Source organism: Puma concolor, chromosome B1 (genome assembly GCF_028749965.1).
Source record: "Puma concolor isolate L17-30 chromosome B1, mPumCon1.1.hap2, whole genome shotgun sequence".
Classification (NCBI taxonomy): domain Eukaryota; kingdom Metazoa; phylum Chordata; class Mammalia; order Carnivora; family Felidae; genus Puma; species Puma concolor.
The window spans coordinates 124,865,904-124,884,891 of NC_141670.1; the positions used below are offsets into that span (position 1 = coordinate 124,865,904).

The 18,988-nt window shown below is 35.4% G+C and overlaps 1 protein-coding gene and 1 pseudogene across 1 annotated transcript in view; one reads left to right on the top strand and one right to left on the bottom strand.

The window, feature by feature from the left end:
* The window catches only part of STPG2 (sperm tail PG-rich repeat containing 2), a 569,016-nt gene that overhangs the window by 21,833 nt on the left and 528,195 nt on the right, over positions 1-18,988 (top strand). Inside the window, exons 5-6 of the mRNA XM_086702910.1 lie at positions 10,152-10,264; positions 13,922-14,033. Coding sequence (XP_086559036.1) covers positions 10,152-10,264; positions 13,922-14,033 — 225 coding nt within the window. The remainder of the gene's footprint in view (positions 1-10,151; positions 10,265-13,921; positions 14,034-18,988) is intronic.
* On the bottom strand, positions 18,406-18,701 carry LOC112858168 (large ribosomal subunit protein eL37-like; annotated as a pseudogene).

Genomic DNA, 18,988 nt, shown 5'->3' on the forward strand with positions numbered 1-18,988 from the left:
GTCTCCCTCTCTCTCTGCCCCTCCCCCGTTCATGCTCTGTCTCTCTCTGTCCCAAAAATAAATAAACGTTGAAAAAAAAATTTAAATGGTATCATCTGGTATGTAGGCTGCTTGTTTTTTGACTTAATGTTATTAACCATGTGGATCTAATTCATTTATTGTTCTCAGTTAGTACTTTTTAAAATTTTTTATTTGGGGGTGGGTAGAGAAGGGCGGAGGGAGAGAGAGAGAGAATGTTAAGCAGTTCCCATGCTCAGTGTGGAGCCTGACATGGGGCTCAATCCCATGACTGTGGGATCATGACTGACCCCAAATCAAGTGTTTAATGCTCAATCAACTGAGCCACCCAGGTGCCCCATTACTTTTCTTTAAAAAAAAAAATTAAATTTTGAAGTATTTTCAGACTGATAGAAAAGTTACAAGAATAATCCAGAGAATTACCATATAACTTGCTCAGATTCTGCAGTTAACATTTTATCACATTTGCTTTATCAGTTTTTCTTCCTATATATTTATATTATTATTTTTATCAAGGAATTGGAGGGCACATTTAAGACATGATGTCCCTTTACTCTTAAATACTTCAATGTATATTTCCTAAGAAGAAGACATTCTCTTTTATAACCACAATGTAATTATCAAAAGCAGGAAGTTTTCATTCACATAATACTAATATCTGATCTACAGATTTAAAATAAATGCTAATGATCTCAATGATATCTTTTTTTTTTAAATAATTTTATTCTGGAGTCAAATCTGGTATTACACATTGCAATTAGTTGTCGTGTCTCTTCAGATTCCTTTAATTTAGCACAGTTATTTAGTCTTTCTTTGTCAGTTGTAACCTTGAGTTTTTGTAGAGTACAGCCTAGTTATTTTGTAGAATATTTCTTAATTTGGGATTTGTGCATATTCACATGATTAGAGTAAGTTTATATTTTGGCAGGAGTACTACAAAAGTGATGTTTCCTTCTCAGGCACAGGATGTCTGCTTATCCCAAGATTGGTGATATTAACTTGAGGTGATGTCTTTCAGTTTTATCTACTGTAAAGTTACCATTTTTTTTTTAATTATAGATGTTTTGTGGGAGTTACTTTAAGGATAGATATTATTTTCTTCATCACACTCACTAGTTTAATATCCTTTGATGGTGCCTAAATTAATTTTACTGTGTTTATCAAATGGTGTGTTTTTTTTTTTTTTTTTTTTTTTAGTGTTTATTTTTGAGAGAGATGAGAGACAGAGTGTGAGTGGGGGAGGGACAAAGAGAGAGGGAGACACAGAATCTGAAGCAGGCTCCAGGCTCTGAGATGTCAGCACACAGCTCCATGGGGGGCTGGAACTCACAAACTGGGAGATCATGACCTGAGCTGAATTTGGATGCTTAACTGACTGAGCCACCCAGGCGCTCCTCAAATCGTGGTTTTATAACTCCATCTTTCCTTTAACATTTATTTGTTGGCACTTTATTATGAAGAAGAGCTTTATCTTTCCCATTTATATTGGTATAGATTAATGAATTCCTGTTTTACTCAAAGAGTTACAATTTATTACTGTCATTATTTATTTTGAGGTTTAAATTACCTCAGATTTGGTCCTTAGGAGTCCTTTTAAGCTATTCTTAGTGTCTTTTTGACATGTCCTTATCATTCTTTTAGCATTTCTTTACCTTCTGGCACAATAAGATGTTTCAGGTACACTTATTTTTTTTCCCTGCCCCAGCTTTGGAATCAGACATTTCTTTAAGGAACCCTCCTACTTCCATTTAGTAGCAAATGGTATTTCAAAACAACATCAGTATACTATGTACATGCATTGCTAATGAGGTGTCACTGCTCCAGGCCATCAGTCGATGAATTAGAGATTCGTACTTACTTTTTATTGATCTTTATATTAAAAACTTTGAGTTTATGCTGATACCTGATTTTGCTAACTATGTTGTGGTTATAAAAGAGAATGTCTTGTTCTTAGGAAATTCCAGTCTAGTACCACAGATTTGTTCTAGGCTTTCCTTTTCCATATTTGAGAAACTTATCATTCCATTATTCTCAATATATTTTTATTTGCTTAATCCTGTAAAACACTCAAAGGAATTTCTTAGTTAACCCATCACTGCAAAAACAGAGTTGACAAAGTACAAAGCTCTTACCTGTAGGTGACCTTGAGGCTCTATACAGGCAGGAAGTGAAGACTAAGGCAGACTTGTAAACTGTCTACTTGAACATTGAAGGTGTGCCCCAACACATGCAAAGAGTACCTCTGCAGAGGTTGGAGACTTATTGGTTCAAGGCATTTAAAGAAATGCCTTGTCCAACCTTGGTCCAACCATTACCTGACCACTCAGCTAACCAGGCTGGGACTTCAGTAGACACATTATGACAAAGAATACAGAATCTGTAGATAGTCTAGGAAAATCACTAGCCAAACAACAACAAACCTTTAGGTGGCAGGGAGAGATTCTGATTTTCAGTGTTGCAATATTTTATTATCTAAAACATGCAATTTTCAACAAAAAATTCTGAGAGATACAAAGAACAAAAAAATATGGCCCATATGTAGGAAAAGAAGCAATGGATAGAAACTGTTCTTGAGGAAGCCAGTATGTTGGACTTATTAGACGAAGTTGTTAAATCAGCTATTTTAAATATATTCAAAGAAGTAAAGGAAGGTATGTCTAAAGAACTAAGAACTAAAGGAAAATATAAGAACAGTGTTTCACCAAGTAGAATATATCAATAAAAAGTTAGAAATTATAGAAAGAAATCAAATAAAAATTCTAGAATTGAAAAAGACAGTTATGAAAATGAATATTTGCTAGAGGGATTCAGTAATGGATTTGAACTGACAGAAGAAGGAATTAGCAAACCTGAGGACAAGTCAATTGATACTGTGCAGTCTGACAAGAAAAGAATGAAGAAAGATTAACATAGCCTTAGAGACTTTGGAACACCATTAAGCATAGCAACATATGCCTAATGGAAGTCTCAGGATGAAAGAAGAAAAAGGAGTGGAGAGAATATTTGAAGAAGTAATGACTAAAAACACCCCAAATTCGATGAAAAATATTTACACATACAAGAAGCTCAATGAATTCCAAACAGGATAAATGTAAAGAGATATATTACAGTCTAACTGTTGAAAGCCAAAAACAAAGAGAAATAGTCAAAGGAACAAGAGAAGGGACAAGGAATTCCCCAATAAAATTAACAACTGACTTACTAGAAACTATGGAGGCTGGAAGGCAATGGGATGATAGCCTTAAAGTGCTGAAAAAAAAATCAAGAATTCTATTCTTTGAAACTGAAGGTGAAATTAGGACATTCCCAGACCAACAGGAACTGATAGAATTTCTCTCTGGTATTTCTCCTAAAGAAAATACTAGAGGCAGTCCTTCAAGCTGAAATGAAAGGTTATTAGAGAGTAATTTAAGTCCACACAAAGAAAGAACAATGATAATGGTAAATGCATAAGCCAGTATTATTTAATTTTTAGCTTGTGACTCCTCTGATTCCTACTGATTATGGAACATAGTAAAAATGATAACATTTTATATTCATATATAGATGTTTTAAGACCTCATGGACGGCTTCATGCTTTGGAATGAGGTTACCTCTGGAAATATGGAGAATAAGGACATTGTGAGTTAAAGATGTGTCTCTTATTCTCACCTTGAGATTTCCCATTTATTTCTGACTATGGGTCTTTTGTCCCATGAGTATTTTGCTCTCTCAATGCCATACCTGGTTTTTTAGGCCTTCACTATCCCATCATCCTGTTAATAATGTCAAAATAATTAGTCTTCATCAACAGAGAGTACCAGTATCCTAGATATTTGAGGAAGATGCTTAGAAGAACAATGGAGATAAATTTTGTAAAAATTGCTGTGAAATTAATGGAAGTCCTGTGGTTTAATAGCAGTATATGGTGTCCAAGGTAAAAAGTTATGAGAGGTAGTGTAATGGAGTATACTGCCTGGGTTTGTTTCTTCACTTTACCACTTAAGAGTTATTTGTTCTTGGCCAGGTTACTTAAACTTTTTTTCACAATAATGATAGATCCTTGGCCTTAGCTTAAACAGTTGTCTGATTTCTGTTTACATCTAAAATGGTTATTCTTTTTTAAAAATTATACTATATATATATGTACACTATATATATAGTATGTATATATATGGTATGTATACATATATGGTATATATATATGGTATATAGATATATATGGTATGTATATATATACACACACACATACATACACACACACACACACACACACACACACACACACACACACTATTTCTTTGTTTTGGAATAATATATCATCTATTCCAAGACCAAAATCATGCCTCCAAGCTTACCTAGATGTACAAAACCTTTTCCACATATGACTAAACATTACTTTTACATGTAAAATTTATTTATTTTTCCTTCAGAAAAAAAAACCCAACATGTTCCTATAGACTACTATGAAATTGATACTGTAGTAATGTTCATTTAGGTCTTACCCGATTTCTGTTAATTCTATATATCTCCTTAGCTACTTTTTTTTTTTTTATTTAAAAAAAATTTTTTTTTCAACGTTTATTTATTTTTGGGACAGAGAGAGACAGAGCATGAACGGGGGAGGGGCAGAGAGAGAGGGAGACACAGAATCGGAAACAGGCTCCAGGCTCTGAGCCATCAGCCCAGAGCCCGACGCAGGGCTCGAACTCACAGACTGCGAGATCGTGACCTGGCTGAAGTCGGACGCTTAACCAACTGCGCCACCCAGGCGCCCCTCTCCTTAGCTACTTTTTGAGATAATATAATATATGGACTCAGTTTCTAGATGTATTAATAGAAAATTAAGAAAATAATCCAATAGATGTGTAATTATTGTGATTCTTCCCTGATGTGGTGAATAACATCTGCTGAAGATATTTTACATAGCATTTAAATGGAGAAGAAACTCTGAAATTAAGAGTTATATAAGATTCTAGCCAACAAATGATACATTTTAGCTGCATATATAATCAGTAAAGAAAAATTCTATGTATAAATTACTTTGTGTAATATTTCAATTATAAAATTTAGGTTCTCTCTCTGTGTCTCTCTCTAACATTTCAATTATAAAATATAGGTTCTCTATTTCTCTCTCCCTTTTTAAGAAAAGTCCAGGTAACCATTAGAAGTCTACTTTCCAGAAGTGGATTTCACAAGCTTGAAATTTCAAACGTTTGTGGTTGGAATTATGGCATTGACATTTGCTAATGATAACATGCTGGGAAATACCTATGTGCTGCCATGCTGGAGAGCAGTCCATTAGTGTTTGAATTGATGCACTTTGGGACTTTTAATTCTTCACAAATCCTATTTCCATACTTAATTATGGAAAAGATGTGGTTGAAAAGTTGCATAGCCCCTTCTTCATACATTTTATTGTCAATGGGAGTGGCAGTTAATAATTCTTCTTCAAGTTATATTACAACATTCACTTAAAATAATGCAGCTCCATGCTGAGTTTGCTTCAATTAAGTCATATTTTATTTGCTAATGATTTTCCAAGTTGACAATGACCTTGAAATTGGTATTGTCAACACTTCTTGATATAAAGAGGGTATGATTTAGAGTTAAGAGTGCATCAATTTATTTTTCATTTTCTGTGTTGCATTTTTAAGAGGCTTTTAAATTAAATTTCAGATTGAACATTTACCTGAGTAACCTCCACAGTCAGAGGTTAGTGAATTAAGTAGTTGTCAATTCACATGGTTTAGGTGAAATGAATGTTAGTATATATACAGGAAAAGGATTTTGCTAATGTGTTGAATGGTGAATATGCACATGTGTGCATAATCTTCCCTTCTACTGGACAAAATCAGAACAGTGGAAATTAACCTGAAGAAAGCTTCTTAGACATAATTCTGCTCAAGGTTTTGAAGTGCCATGTTAAAAGAATTAATATAAAACTCTAACATGTATTTTTTAGGCTTTAAAAATGTGATGTAAGATGATTTATCAAAATGCTGTCTTACAATATTGATATTTAAAAAATCTATAGGCTTGGGGCGCCTGGGTGACTCAGTCAGTTAAGCATCCGACTTCGGCTCACGTCATGATCTCGCGGTTTGTGAGTTCGAGCTCTGTGTTGGGCTCTGTGCTGACAGCTCGGAGCCTGGAACCTGCTTTGATTCTGTGTCTCCCTCTCTCTCTTTCTGCCCCTCCCCTGCTCATACTCTGTCTCTGTCTGTCTCTCAAAAATGAATAAAAAAATCTCTAGGCTATAGTAAATAAAAATGGATATGCTCCTGCCTGAAATATATAAAACATCTAACATACCTAAAATGGCTATATTATATTAGAACAGAGTTCTACATTTGTGTGCTTCACTTCTTATTATGCCAAAAATCTGCACAATTATGAAATTTGACTTAATTTCTAAGTAGAAATAAAGTACAGAACAAATGGAGAAATTACACTTTTTCTGTCTGCAAAACCACATATGTACTTTGAAATTTATGGCTATATTAGGTAATTGCATGTGAAAGATGGTCTAGAACACGTACTTTAGCAAAAGAAAGTGTTGTGTGGCTTTCCATTCTTCCTTTTCCTGAAGCTCTGTAGGGTGCAGCAGTCTTTGGAGTTGTCACTGGCCTGAAGGAACAGGCTGCTTTTCAGCTCCTCTAGGGGATGCCGCAGTTTCTTCCAGCATTCCTCTACTACCATCTGTGGCTCTGCTGGACGTGTTAGTCTGTGCCGTTTTTCTATGCTGTTGTGCTAGGTATTATAGCATTTGTGTCTGCAGCCAGATCCAAAGCCTTTGCATGGTCTGACTGCCTTATTCCCTTTTGTGTTACACTCAGGAGTGCCAAATCAGTGTATACTCTATGTGTTACAGAGATTGGTGGGATAGCTCTTCCCATTTTTATTCATATCTCTGTTCCTTCTAGTACTGACAAAGATCTGGGCTTGAGAATTATGGATCGGCTAGAAAGCGTACTTATGACTGTAATAATAGTAATAATATCATCTTACTTTGATTTAGTGCTTTATAGTGTTATAGCTTCATAGCGTGTTAAAGCTGAACATCCATAGTGAAGATGGGAAATCTTTGGATGGTCTGACTGCCTTATTCCCTTTTGTGTTATACTCGGGAGTGCCAAAGCAATATATACTTTCTATATATGTATGTATGTATGTACTCTGTATGTATACTCTCTTCTATTTGTGTTGTAATTCATTAGAAGGGATCTATGCATTAATAATCTAAGTACATTGAGATCAGTATATTTCTTGTGGAAATAAGGATTAATCCTTTTTTATTTATACAACCAGTTTTTCCAGACTTCATTGGATTGTGAATACTAAAGAGAGTCACAGCTTTGCTAATAGCTCAAATATAAGTATGTTGTCTCCTCCTAATGATGGTAGAGGTCCTCTAGCCTTCTGCAAACTTCTCCTTCCCCGGTGTTTCTGGGAGTCCTCAGGAGGCTGTCTGGACCATGCTCCCTGACAAGTCTATTTCCACGGAGAAGGCTGCTGTTCCACCAGGCTCTTCAGTCTCTTGCCAGATGGTGCTCTCTGCTGGGCGTTTCTACCATTGTACTTGATCACAGCTAAAGTGCGTGATGAGCTGGGGTGAGGTTGGGGGCATAATGTTCTTCTGTCTTTGTGTTATACTGTGTTAGAGGGGTCTGAAAGTATCGCTCAGTTTTACCAGTGTTTAATGAAAGAGGTCTTTTAGATTTTTATCATAGCCTCTTTGTACCCCACAGGACACTTGCATAAATCCAGTGGGGACTGTTAGGTGGTGAATTCAGTCAACAGAAAATATTCAGTATTTAGCATTGCTACTCTTTTGACAGTACGAATTTCTTACTGGGTGAGAGTCATTATGATTAATTACTTCCTATAGGTTTTGTTTTCACATTTGCCTTCTGGTTGGTTTGCCCATTCAGTTCACCAGACATTTCAAGACATGTCTGAATCCTACTTAGAAATAATTATTAACTCTGTTTCTTTACCCTTGGCTCCAACATCCTCTACTACCCCCAAGCAAGGAACAGACAAGGGAAATCAAGCAAGGGAAACCTGTAGAGAAACTGTAGTTCAATTTCTCTTTGTGATCGCATCTATAAAAAGAATCAGCAAAGGTCCCATTTCACTTTATAGAAGCATCAAAATTCTCTCAGAGATTGTCTTGGCCCTATTTTTTAATTCTTGAAGATCTGGTGGGTGTGGAAGGGACAGTTTAGTTTTATTGTGTTTGTATTATACAACATGTGAGGGTTAGTGATTAATGGTAAGTCCTAGGGAGTAAAAGGCATTTTGACATAGTAGGGAATTTTAGTGCTGTACCAGGTTCTTTTTGGATTTTGTTGTGGTGTCCTGAAGCTTTCTGGAGTGGTGCCTCTGTAAATAGAAAGTGTGTCCTCCTTGGAGGCAATGGCTGTGCTTCCAATTTATTTTCAACCATGTATGCCAAGAATAGAGTGGGTGTTAACATTGTCTTTCATCACTTCATGTAATGGCCCTGGCACAAATCTCAAAGGGTGCAAGGAATTTTGAGACTTGCTCCCACCACCCGAGTCCATCCTTATCTCTAGTTTCTGTCTCTTTGGGATCATCAAAAGCCTCAGAGGAGGTTCTTTTCATATACAATGAGTTCCTTTTCTAGTTATAGTCTCTGCTGTGCTGTATTTCCCAGAAATCCATTGAAGTTTTGGCATGTGAATAACACTTTCTCTTAGTTTCTAGCATTGTTAATTTGTGTCTATTTTATGCACTCCTTTTGAAGTTTTAGTAGGAGTTGGGCAGATGTGGGGTTTGATTCACCATTTTGAACTGGAATTACACTATCCATCGCTAATAGTGCTATTTATTTCATTAATGATTATTTATGATAATTGACAGAGGTTGGTCTCACTATTCTAGAAGAGTAATAGTCACGTAGAAGGGGTGACACTGTTTTATGCAGTTAACCTACAAGTTTATTATGGGGATTTTATTTTTTTATGTGTATATAAGTTAGAGTATTTATCCAAGCTTATTTTAAAGCTATGTTTTTACAAATATGAATTAAAAAATAGAGTTTACCTTTTACCATTGGTTAAAAAATGATTTAAAAAATTCCTAAGTGATTGCTCAATTTAGAATATATTAGGTCAACAAAAAAGAATTTCTGTAAGAGAGATTACTGTTCTTATGTTATATTTTATTATTTTATTAATTTCTAATGAAAGCAGGTCCTTTAACTTCTCTGAAGTGAACTTTTCAGGGTCATGCTTAATTTTGACATTTATTGGGGCACCTGGTAGCTCACTCGGTTAAGTGTCCGACTTTGGCTCAGGTCATGATCTCCCATTCTTGAGTTCAAGCCCTCTGTAGGGCTCTGTGCTGACAGCTCAGAGCCTGGAGCCTGCTTCAGATTCTGTGTCTCCCTCTCTCTGACCCTCCCCCACTATGCTCTGTCTCTCTCTGTGTCTCAAAAATAAATAAAAACATTTAAAAAATAAAAAAAATAAAAGTGGATGTTCATCAGCTTGATTTTAAAAAATTGACATTACAGGGGATGCAAAGGAAACATGATGGTTCATTTCTCATATCACAAATAATTTCTGTAGTGTTTGGACCTCAAGCATTGAGAAAATGAACGAGGGGTAGTGTTTAATTTGTTTGTCATGTATTTGTTACTTTATGAAAAGTTTACATGAATAGATTATAGTTTTAAATACCAGGTAATTAGAAGTTCTTTAATATCTGTGATATTTGAATTTGAATTTACTTTCTTGAAATTAATTTCTATTTAATTAAGATCGTTTTTAACAGACTTTCTATTCCCTAAATCATACAGTTCTGCCCCATCCTCACTTTGTTAAACAATGAGAAGCTCATCTTTATTGCCCTTAAGGTTTTAGATTGCTTCGTGCACTGCCAAGACAAAGCCGTTCATACTGATTGAGGATATACTAACTTTTCCCCTAGAGTCTTGGCTGAGTCAGGAGTGGGATGGGGCACAGCGGCAATAACTTAGGTTGAAGGAGACTTTAGCATTTGTTAGTGGAACCCCCTTGACTAAGGCTGTCCTTGTTTTAGATTTAGACCCAAATAAAATGAAACATTGTTTCACGACTCTTTTAAACTATGTCTCATGTTCACCTTTTTAATTTTTTTTTAAGGATTTTTCCAATGCAACTTTGAAATATAAGGGGATACATTTTGGCAACTCTTTGGGAAGACTCCAGTTTCCTATGAAGTCAGGGCCTGGTCCTGGGCAGTATGATATAGTCCAGTAAGTAAACGTAATACGCTTTTAATGTAGTTCTTGACTGGAAAGTATTCTAATAATTTAGGACAGGCTGTTATGAAAGGACAAATCAGTATGAAAAACTCCAAGAAGTATTATATTTTGGAATAGGCTATATGAAAACTATTGCTTTTTTTTGCGAGCCAGATCCTGTGTTACCTGCTTTACATGTATTACCTCATTTAATCATTGCAAGTCTCTGTGTAATCACTGTTATACATATTTATCACTGAAAAATGCAAGGGTCAAAAAATAATTAACATTTAAGATCATGAGGCTGTTAAGTGACAGAGCTAGACTTTAACTGAGGTCTGTTTGTAATTGTACAGCCCATGTGTCTGAGTACTAAAATATGCACAGAAGATCAGAGAAAATACAAAAGAAGATGACTCAGTATTTATCTTGTCCCTGGCTCTGGTGTCCATTCTTCTGACTAAATGATAGATTTATAAACCATTCTCATTGGAGGTGGGGGGTGGCAGGGTCAGAGCCATAGCATCAGATTGAAAGTTATATTTATGAAGTTTAAGAAATGCATTTCCGGACAAATAACTCTTTCTATCTTTATTCTCTCCTCCTACAGTAAGGCCTTAGACATGGGTACCTGGAGGGGAAAATTGAGAAACAATACTGTGTTGTTCTCAGAACCTGTCACCTGCTTTCATTGTTAAAAATTTTAAACAGGATCCAGCTTATCTGCCTGATTCTTTCTCTAATAGAATGAGTTTTCTTCTAAGAAGTCCCACAGTGATTACCTATCTAATTAGTTTCCTACACAGATTTAGACTCATCTATATGCCAGTGGTGGATGTAGCTTAGGCTCTCTTGCTTGGACTCCCTTGCTAATGTTCATTCATTGAACAAACATTGTTTGAATTCTTGCTATGTGCTAGTACTAAACATAGTAACTGAGAATTAAAAGAATAAAACATGGTTCTTGTTTTGGGGAATTTATACCTGTTCTCTTTTCTTTTTCATTTTTTTCACTCTCCTAATATAGGCGGTACATCTTGTACTTTTATTCTTTTAGTAGTTACATGAGAACTTTAATATGTACATTTAGCTTAATGGGGTCTAAACTTAATATCTTTGTCATTCTTCCAAACAAAACAAAGTCTGTGAAATGGTTTTACTAACTCTGCTCATCCCCTTGACATATGCTTTTGTTATTCAGTATCCTAATCTTGTCTTTTTTCTTCCATTTTGGCTGATTTGCTTATCTGTCTGTCTGTTTAATCTGTCTGTCTGCCTGCTTGCCTTGCCTACCTTCTCATCAGTTTTATTGAGGTTTAATTAACATGAAGCAAAATTAACTTTTCAAAGGTATGTGTTCTCTGATGATTGCTTTCTTTCCATTTCACTACACTTCTGACTAAATACTTCAGGCATAACCAGGACTCCGTCTAACCGTGTTGCTCTGATTTTGCTTGGTAGTTTTTCCTAAGTTTCTTTTGTTTCTTGAATTATCGCCCACTCCCATTCTAATTACTGGCTTTGTAATGTTACTTTCTCTTTGAGCTTTTTTTATTTCCTGCATTTCTTCTTCCATTTGCATTTTTTACTTTTGCTTGTAGGAATGTACTCATACAGATTGCATTCCAGACTGCTTCAGTTATGTCACCATTTCCATAATTTGTCTGCTCTTTGGTGTTGCTGCCTTCACTGTACCTTTTAGTTGGAATTGTCTTGGTTCCTTCTGGTAACTGACATTTCTACCCTTTTTTAACTTTTTTTTTTTTTTTTTTTTTTTTTTACTTTTTTGCTTTATTGATCAAGTGGGAATTGTTCTGGGAGATCTGATATAGTATAAAAGTGGAGATACTTGGTCATTGAATTGTAAATGGGAAGACAAACTTCTAGGTCTCTTTTTGGGAAAGACACCAACCTAAATGATATGTGATCTTTCTGATCTCCCAAATATAAATTTGATAATCCATACAACTATTTGAGGTTTTGAAAACAAGTTAATTTGTTGAATTTCATGTGAAAAGAATCAATAAAGTGAGCATTTACCAGTGAACTGAGATGTTAAATGTATATTTAAATCATAGCAATGTCAAAGAAAATAATTGCAATTATGTGACTTAAACATTTGTTTTTAAGTTTTTCTATTAATCTGTTTTTGAAAATGCTTATGTTCAGTATAGTTCATTAGAAATGTTTAATATGAGGTTTTTTGGATGTTCTGTTTAAGAAATGGAGAAAACAGTATAGTCAGTATAACCTATTAAATAATAATTCTTGTAATAATAATAGCTAATGGCTACTGTGTACTTATGGGCCATGTATGGCATTAAACACTTCACCTATATTATCCACTTTAATCATTACAATCTTGAGAATTGGTTGTTACTGTTTCCAATTAGGTGAAGAATCTACTTTGAAGATTAGAGAAGTAAGATGATTTGTGTAAGGTCACACAGCTAATAGATAACAATGCTAGGATTCACATCAGGATGTCTGATTCTGAAGCTTGTGGTCTCCTAATCACTGTTTACTTAGTTTCTTATTCTTTCTTGAGGTTGTGGTTTCAGAGAAAAATAAAGCTTTCTCTTTTGTTTTCAAAGGTCTTTATGCCTTTTTGTGTGTGTGTGTGTGTGTGTGTGCTATAAATAGCATAGAACTTTACCCTCTCATTTTAGTTGAGGTATCAGGGGATTTGAAATTTGAAAGATGTTTTCTGTTAAATAGAATTCACAGGAAAAAATTTTTGGTAACTTTTTATTTAAGCTCTGGATAAAAATGAGCAAATAAACCCTAAACCAAACAAACCTCTGGACATAAATCCTACATCCTATTTTTTTATTTGGAGTAATTATTAGTATAGGTTTATTATAATGCTCTGAATTGGAAAATGCAGAACTAACCAACATAACCAGATTATCTTTTTTTTTTTTTTTTTTTTTTTTTGAGAGAGAGAGAGAGAATGAACAGGGGAGGGCTAGAGAAAAGAGAGAGAGAATCTCTCCAGGGCTCCATCTCACAACCCTGAGATCATGACCTGAGCTGAAATCAGGAGTCAGACACCTAACTGACTGAGCCACCCAGGCACCCCAATACCCAGATAATCTTATTGCTGCATATGATTTTTAAAACATTGTTTTTAATGTTTATTTATTTTTGAGAGAGAGAGAGAGAGAGAGAGAGAGGCGTGAGTGGGAGACGGGCAGAGAGAGAGGGAGGAGACACAGAATCCAAAGTAGGCTCCAGGCTCTGAGCTGTCAGCACAGAGCCTGACTCAGGGCTTGAACTCACGAACCATGAGATCACGACCTGAGCCAGAGTCAGTCGCTTAACTGACTGAGCTACCCAGGCTCCCCCTACGTTTTTTAAAAATGTTTATTTTATTTTTTGAGAGAGAGTGAGAGAGAAAGGGGGAGGGACACAGAGAGAGAGGGACAGGCGGTGTGAAGCGGGTTCTGTGCTGGCAGCAGAGAGCCTGATGCAGGACTTGAACTCATGAACTGCAAGGTCATAATCTGAGTTGAAATTGGGCGCTTAATTGACTGAGCCACCCAGGCTCCTCATTATTGCATACGTTTTAAGCAGGAAACATTAGTGTAAAAGTATTCTCTTTGCTTAAGTAAATAATTATGTATTTGAAATTGAGAGTTCCTCAATTTCTTTCTGACTTTTCTAAAGGAAAAAGACACCTCATTATGAAAATATTAATATCAAGAAAGATCAACAGCAAAATCATTGCTCATATCTCCCACGATTTTATGAAGTAATAATACAGCAGGAGGAAAAAAAGGTAAGTTGAAATGTAGCTAGTTCATCTACTTTCTATGTTTTAACATCATTGACTCTGATAATTACAAGGTTAGAGTAGTCTTTGGATTTATCATGCCTGGTAGTTAGTTGTTATTCAGTGAATATTGCTGAAGGAACTATACTTAAAATCTCCAAGTGATTACCATCTCTGCTTGATCACCTCTTGTGATAAAGAACTCACTAGCCCTAAGGTTTATTGTTTCACTAGTGGACAACTCTGTTTCTTACAATTTCCTTCCTAAACTGACCTAAACTTGCCTGCTTTCTGCCTACTTTTTCTCCCTCTTCCTATGCTTTCTTTTTAGTCTTTTTCTAGTAAGGATAAAAGTTCTAACTACTTTTGACTATTCTTATTATTTAACTTCATGACAGTTTATTTTCCTTTGAAGTTGTCTAGGGATCTTCTTAAAGTAGTTTGTGAGTCTCCTTTCTGTCTGTCTCTCTTTTTAATCTGATACTAGAACTAAGCATAATATTCTTGGTATGGTCTGATTTGTACACGGGATTTTCATCCTCCTTCTAGATAGTATATATTTATCAATATAAAACCCAAAATTCCATTAAATTTTTTTTGTAGCTATGCTTCAGTTTACTTATTTATTTTTTTTAAATTTTTTTTTTTTTCAACGTTTATTTATTTTTGGGACAGAGAGAGACAGAGCATGAACAGGGGAGGGGCAGAGAGAGAGGGAGACACAGAATCGGAAACAGGCTCCAGGCTCCGAGCCATCAGCCCAGAGCCCGACGCGGGGCTCGAACTCACAGACCGTGAGATCGTGACCTGGCTGAAGTCGGACGCTTAACCGACTGCGCCACCCAGGCGCCCCTTCAGTTTACTTATTTAGAAATTGTAGGCAAATAAAGCCCTGGAACTTTTTTTTTCCTCTTCAGTATATTTTTTATATTTAAACATAAAAACTTGAATGATGGACTATTACATAGACATAAAAAAGGATGAGATCTTGCTGTTTGCAGCAACCTGGTTGGACGTAGAGAATATTCTACTAAGTGAAATAAATCAGACTGAGAAAGAGAAATATTGTGTGATTTCACTCATATGTGAAGTTTAAAAGAACAGAACAAGTGGATAGACAAATAAGCAGAAAGCAGAATCAGACCTATAAATGTGTAGAACAAACTGATGGTTGCCAGAGGAAAGGAGTGGAGGGGGTTGACAGGGAGTGGGAGATACAGGTTTATAGTTATGGAATGAATAAGTCATGAGAATAAAGGGGACAGAAAGGGAGTATAGTTAGTGATATTGTAATAGTGTTATATGATGACACATGGTAGCTACACTTGTAGCAAGCATAGCGTAATGTATCGAGCAATTGAATCACTACGTGTACATCTGAAACTAATGTAACATTATGTATTAACTATACTCAAGTAAAAAATTAAAAAAAAAAACTTTGAAGAGTATAGAATAAAAATTTTTAAATGAACCCATTTAGAGTAAGGGTAAATAAATGATTCACAGCTGAAAAATCAAAGCTATTTCAATAAGAATTTTCTCTGCATTTGATTTCCTTAGTCTTCCCCTGAATATCAATCAGCAATGAAAAGTATTGTTTCTAGAAATGAAAAGACACGATAATAGAATAATATAATTGTTTTTATAGGATTACAATTATAAGTCTCAAACAGGATAAAAAGTGTATAATTTGGAATCATGAGAGATAATGGTCTGTAGTTTTCTATATTTGTAATTTTTTTTTTTTTTCTGGTTTTGGTATTAGGGTTATGGTGGTTTCATAGAATGAGAGGAAGTATTCCCTCTGCTTCTATCCTCTGAAAGAGTTTGTAGAGAATTGATCTAAGTTGTTCCTTTAATGTTTGGTAAAATTCACCAGTGAATCCATCTGGGCTTGGTGCTTTCTTTTTTTAGGAAGGTTATTAATTATGGATTCAATTTTTAAAATAGATATACGCCTATTCAGATCATCTATTTTTTCTTGTGTGAGTTTGAAAGCTTGAATCTTTTCAAGGAATTGGTCCATTTTATCAGGCTTATCAAATGTATGAGCATAGAGTTCATAATGTTCCTTTATTCTTTTAATGTTTGTGAGATCTGTAGTGATGTTCTTTCCTTCATTTCTGATATCAGTAATTTGTGCCCTCTCTCTTTTTTTCTTAGTTTGTCTGGCTAGAGACTTATAGATTTGATTGATATTTTTAAAGACCAACTTTTGTTTTCATTATTTTTCATTTATTTTTAATATTATTGATTTCTGCTCTAAATCTACTTATTTCTTTCCTTTTACCTACTTTCAATTTAATTTGTTTTTTTAAGTTTTCCTAAGATGGGAACTTAGATTTACATATATGCTTTCATTGCTATTAATGATGTCAATTATATCTAGTGTATTGATATTGATGATATTATTGATTGCAATTATGTCCTTATTGATTTTATGCCTGCCTGAGAAAGGGGTGTTGAAGTCTTGAACTGTGATATTTCTATTTGCAGATCTATTGGTTTTTGCCCCATTTAGTTTGCTGCATTGTTGTTAGACACATACACGTTAAAAATTGTCTTCTTGGAGAAGTGGCCTCTTTATAATTATGTAATGATCTTCTTTAGCCCTGATAACCTTCCTTGCTTTGAAATCTGTACTGTCTGAAATTACACCTAGTCATGCTTTCCTTTGATTAGTGTTAGCATGGTGTGTTTTTCTCCATTTGCTTTTAATTTATAGATATAGATATAGATATATAATATCTGTCTTTTAATTGGTAAATTTAGACCATTGACATTCAAGGATCTTTGATATAGTTGGATTAATATCTACCACATTTGTTACTGTTTTCTATTTGATGCCCTTGTTTTTTGCTCCTATTTTTCTCATTCATTCTTTTTCTGCCTTTTGTGGTTCTCATCTCTTCTTGCCTTCTGTTTTCTTTATTCATTAGAGCCCTTAGCCTAGTAATCCTACTTGTTTTAAGTTTCACATCTGATGATGGTACCCTTCCTGCCATGTCTGGCTCTGATGCTTGCCCTGTTTCTTCTAATTTTTTTTTATATTTGTTGTAATTGATTCTTAATAACTAGATGTCTTAGTCTGTTTGGGTTGCTATAATAGAATATCACAGATGGGGTAGCTTATAAATAAGAGAAATTTATTCCTTATAGCTCTGGGAGTCTGGGAAGTCCCAAGATGAAGGTGGCAACAGATTCAGTTCTGTTGAGAGCTCACTTATGGTTCATAGGTCATCTTTTTGCTGTGTCTTTACATGGTGGAAGGGGCAAGGGAGCTATCTTGGGTGACTTTGCTGTTGTTGTTGTTGTTCAAATAAGGACACTAACCTCATTTATCAGAGCTCTGTGCTCATGAGTTAATCACTTCCCAAAGGTGCCACCTCCAAATAACATCACATAGGGGATTAGGTTTAACATGAATTTTGGGGGGATACAAAAATTCTATCTGTATAACTTGACATGATGTATTAGGCAAAGAAACTAAATATGACTTTAGTATGTAAATAGTATTTAGTATTTAGTATTGTAAATTGTAAATTTAGTATTGTAAATATGACTTTAGTAATGTGGTGGTAAGGTATGGGGGAGGGGAAGAGTTTTTAGTTCTGTGATTAGCTCTTAGTATTTTAGTGAGCCCATGCCTCTGCACTGGACTAAATTTCACAAGTCTTTCTCAGTTTTTTTCCCCCTCTTAGATGGGTTAGAATGGCTAGTGTGGATTGGAGTTAGGTATTTCCTTTATCTTGTGTGGAAGGCTAGAGGTGACTGGAGTTGTGCATTTCCATTCTGTAGGTCAATTATGTGCTGATAATGCGCCAGCAAGTTGGGCTCTGGTTAGTTTGATTTTCCAGAGAGCTTATCTTGTTAAGAAAAACAGAATGTTCTGGTATATTTCAAAATGCTGCTTTTCCCTCTTCCCCTGCCAGATGCACAAAGGGGTTTTTCTCCAGTATTTACTGTGAGAACCTAGTTGAGTTCCTGGAAGTAAACCAGATTGTGGGGTCCTCCCCTATGACTTGGCCAATGGTGTTTTTACCTCTCAGATTTGTCTTCACTGGGCCTCCAGCAATTCTTCAATTACAGTTTAGGTATTCCTATACAGAGCAAATCTCTGCTCTGGTAAGCTGTGACTCCCTGTATTTGCTTGTCTGTCTCTCTGATCTTGTAGGCAGTGGTTTGCCCTGTGTTTTTTGCTCTTTCATGGATCTAAGAAGAATTTGAGTTTACATTCTGTTCACGTTTCTACTTGTCGTTAGGGAGGAATGATGATATCCAAGTTCTTATGTGCAGAAATGGAAACTGGAATACAGGAAATTAGTTTTCTTTTTTTTTTAAACCAGAACATTTATTGTATGATTAATCACTGAAATCCTTAAGATGAACTGGATGGTGCAACAGTTGCCTTTTTGGGTTTAGGTGTTGTTTCTTCATGAAATCCATGCCTTAATCTGTGGTATACAATTTTTAGAGGCCTCATTAGATCAGTCCCAGTGGTATTTCACCTTTTAGCCTTGGCACTCCAGTTATTCTCTCTTCTGCTTGGCAGGATAGCTACATTTGCCATAGGTCAACTTCTGAAGATGTGGTAGGGCTGAGAGCCATAGTAGTGATATATAATGTGTGGTTCTTATTATGATACTTTCCAAATGATGACGTCCCTTTTGTCATCTTGTTTTTGTGGTTGAGACCAAAGAGAGGAAATGAGTCTTTTAAACATAAAATATTTTCTGGAAGTCACATCAAGAAGATGGTGAACTAGGAGTCCTGACACTCATTCCGCTCCCCTCCGCCCCCCAAAAGAAACAAACTATAAACAACTACATACTGATGAAAATAGCTATGGGAGAGCTTAGAGTACAATGAAGAAGCTACATAAACCCTTAGGAGCTCAAACTCAGGATGGCCACATAGAAAAGTATAAGAGGCATTTTATCTGCTTCACACCATCCCTCAGT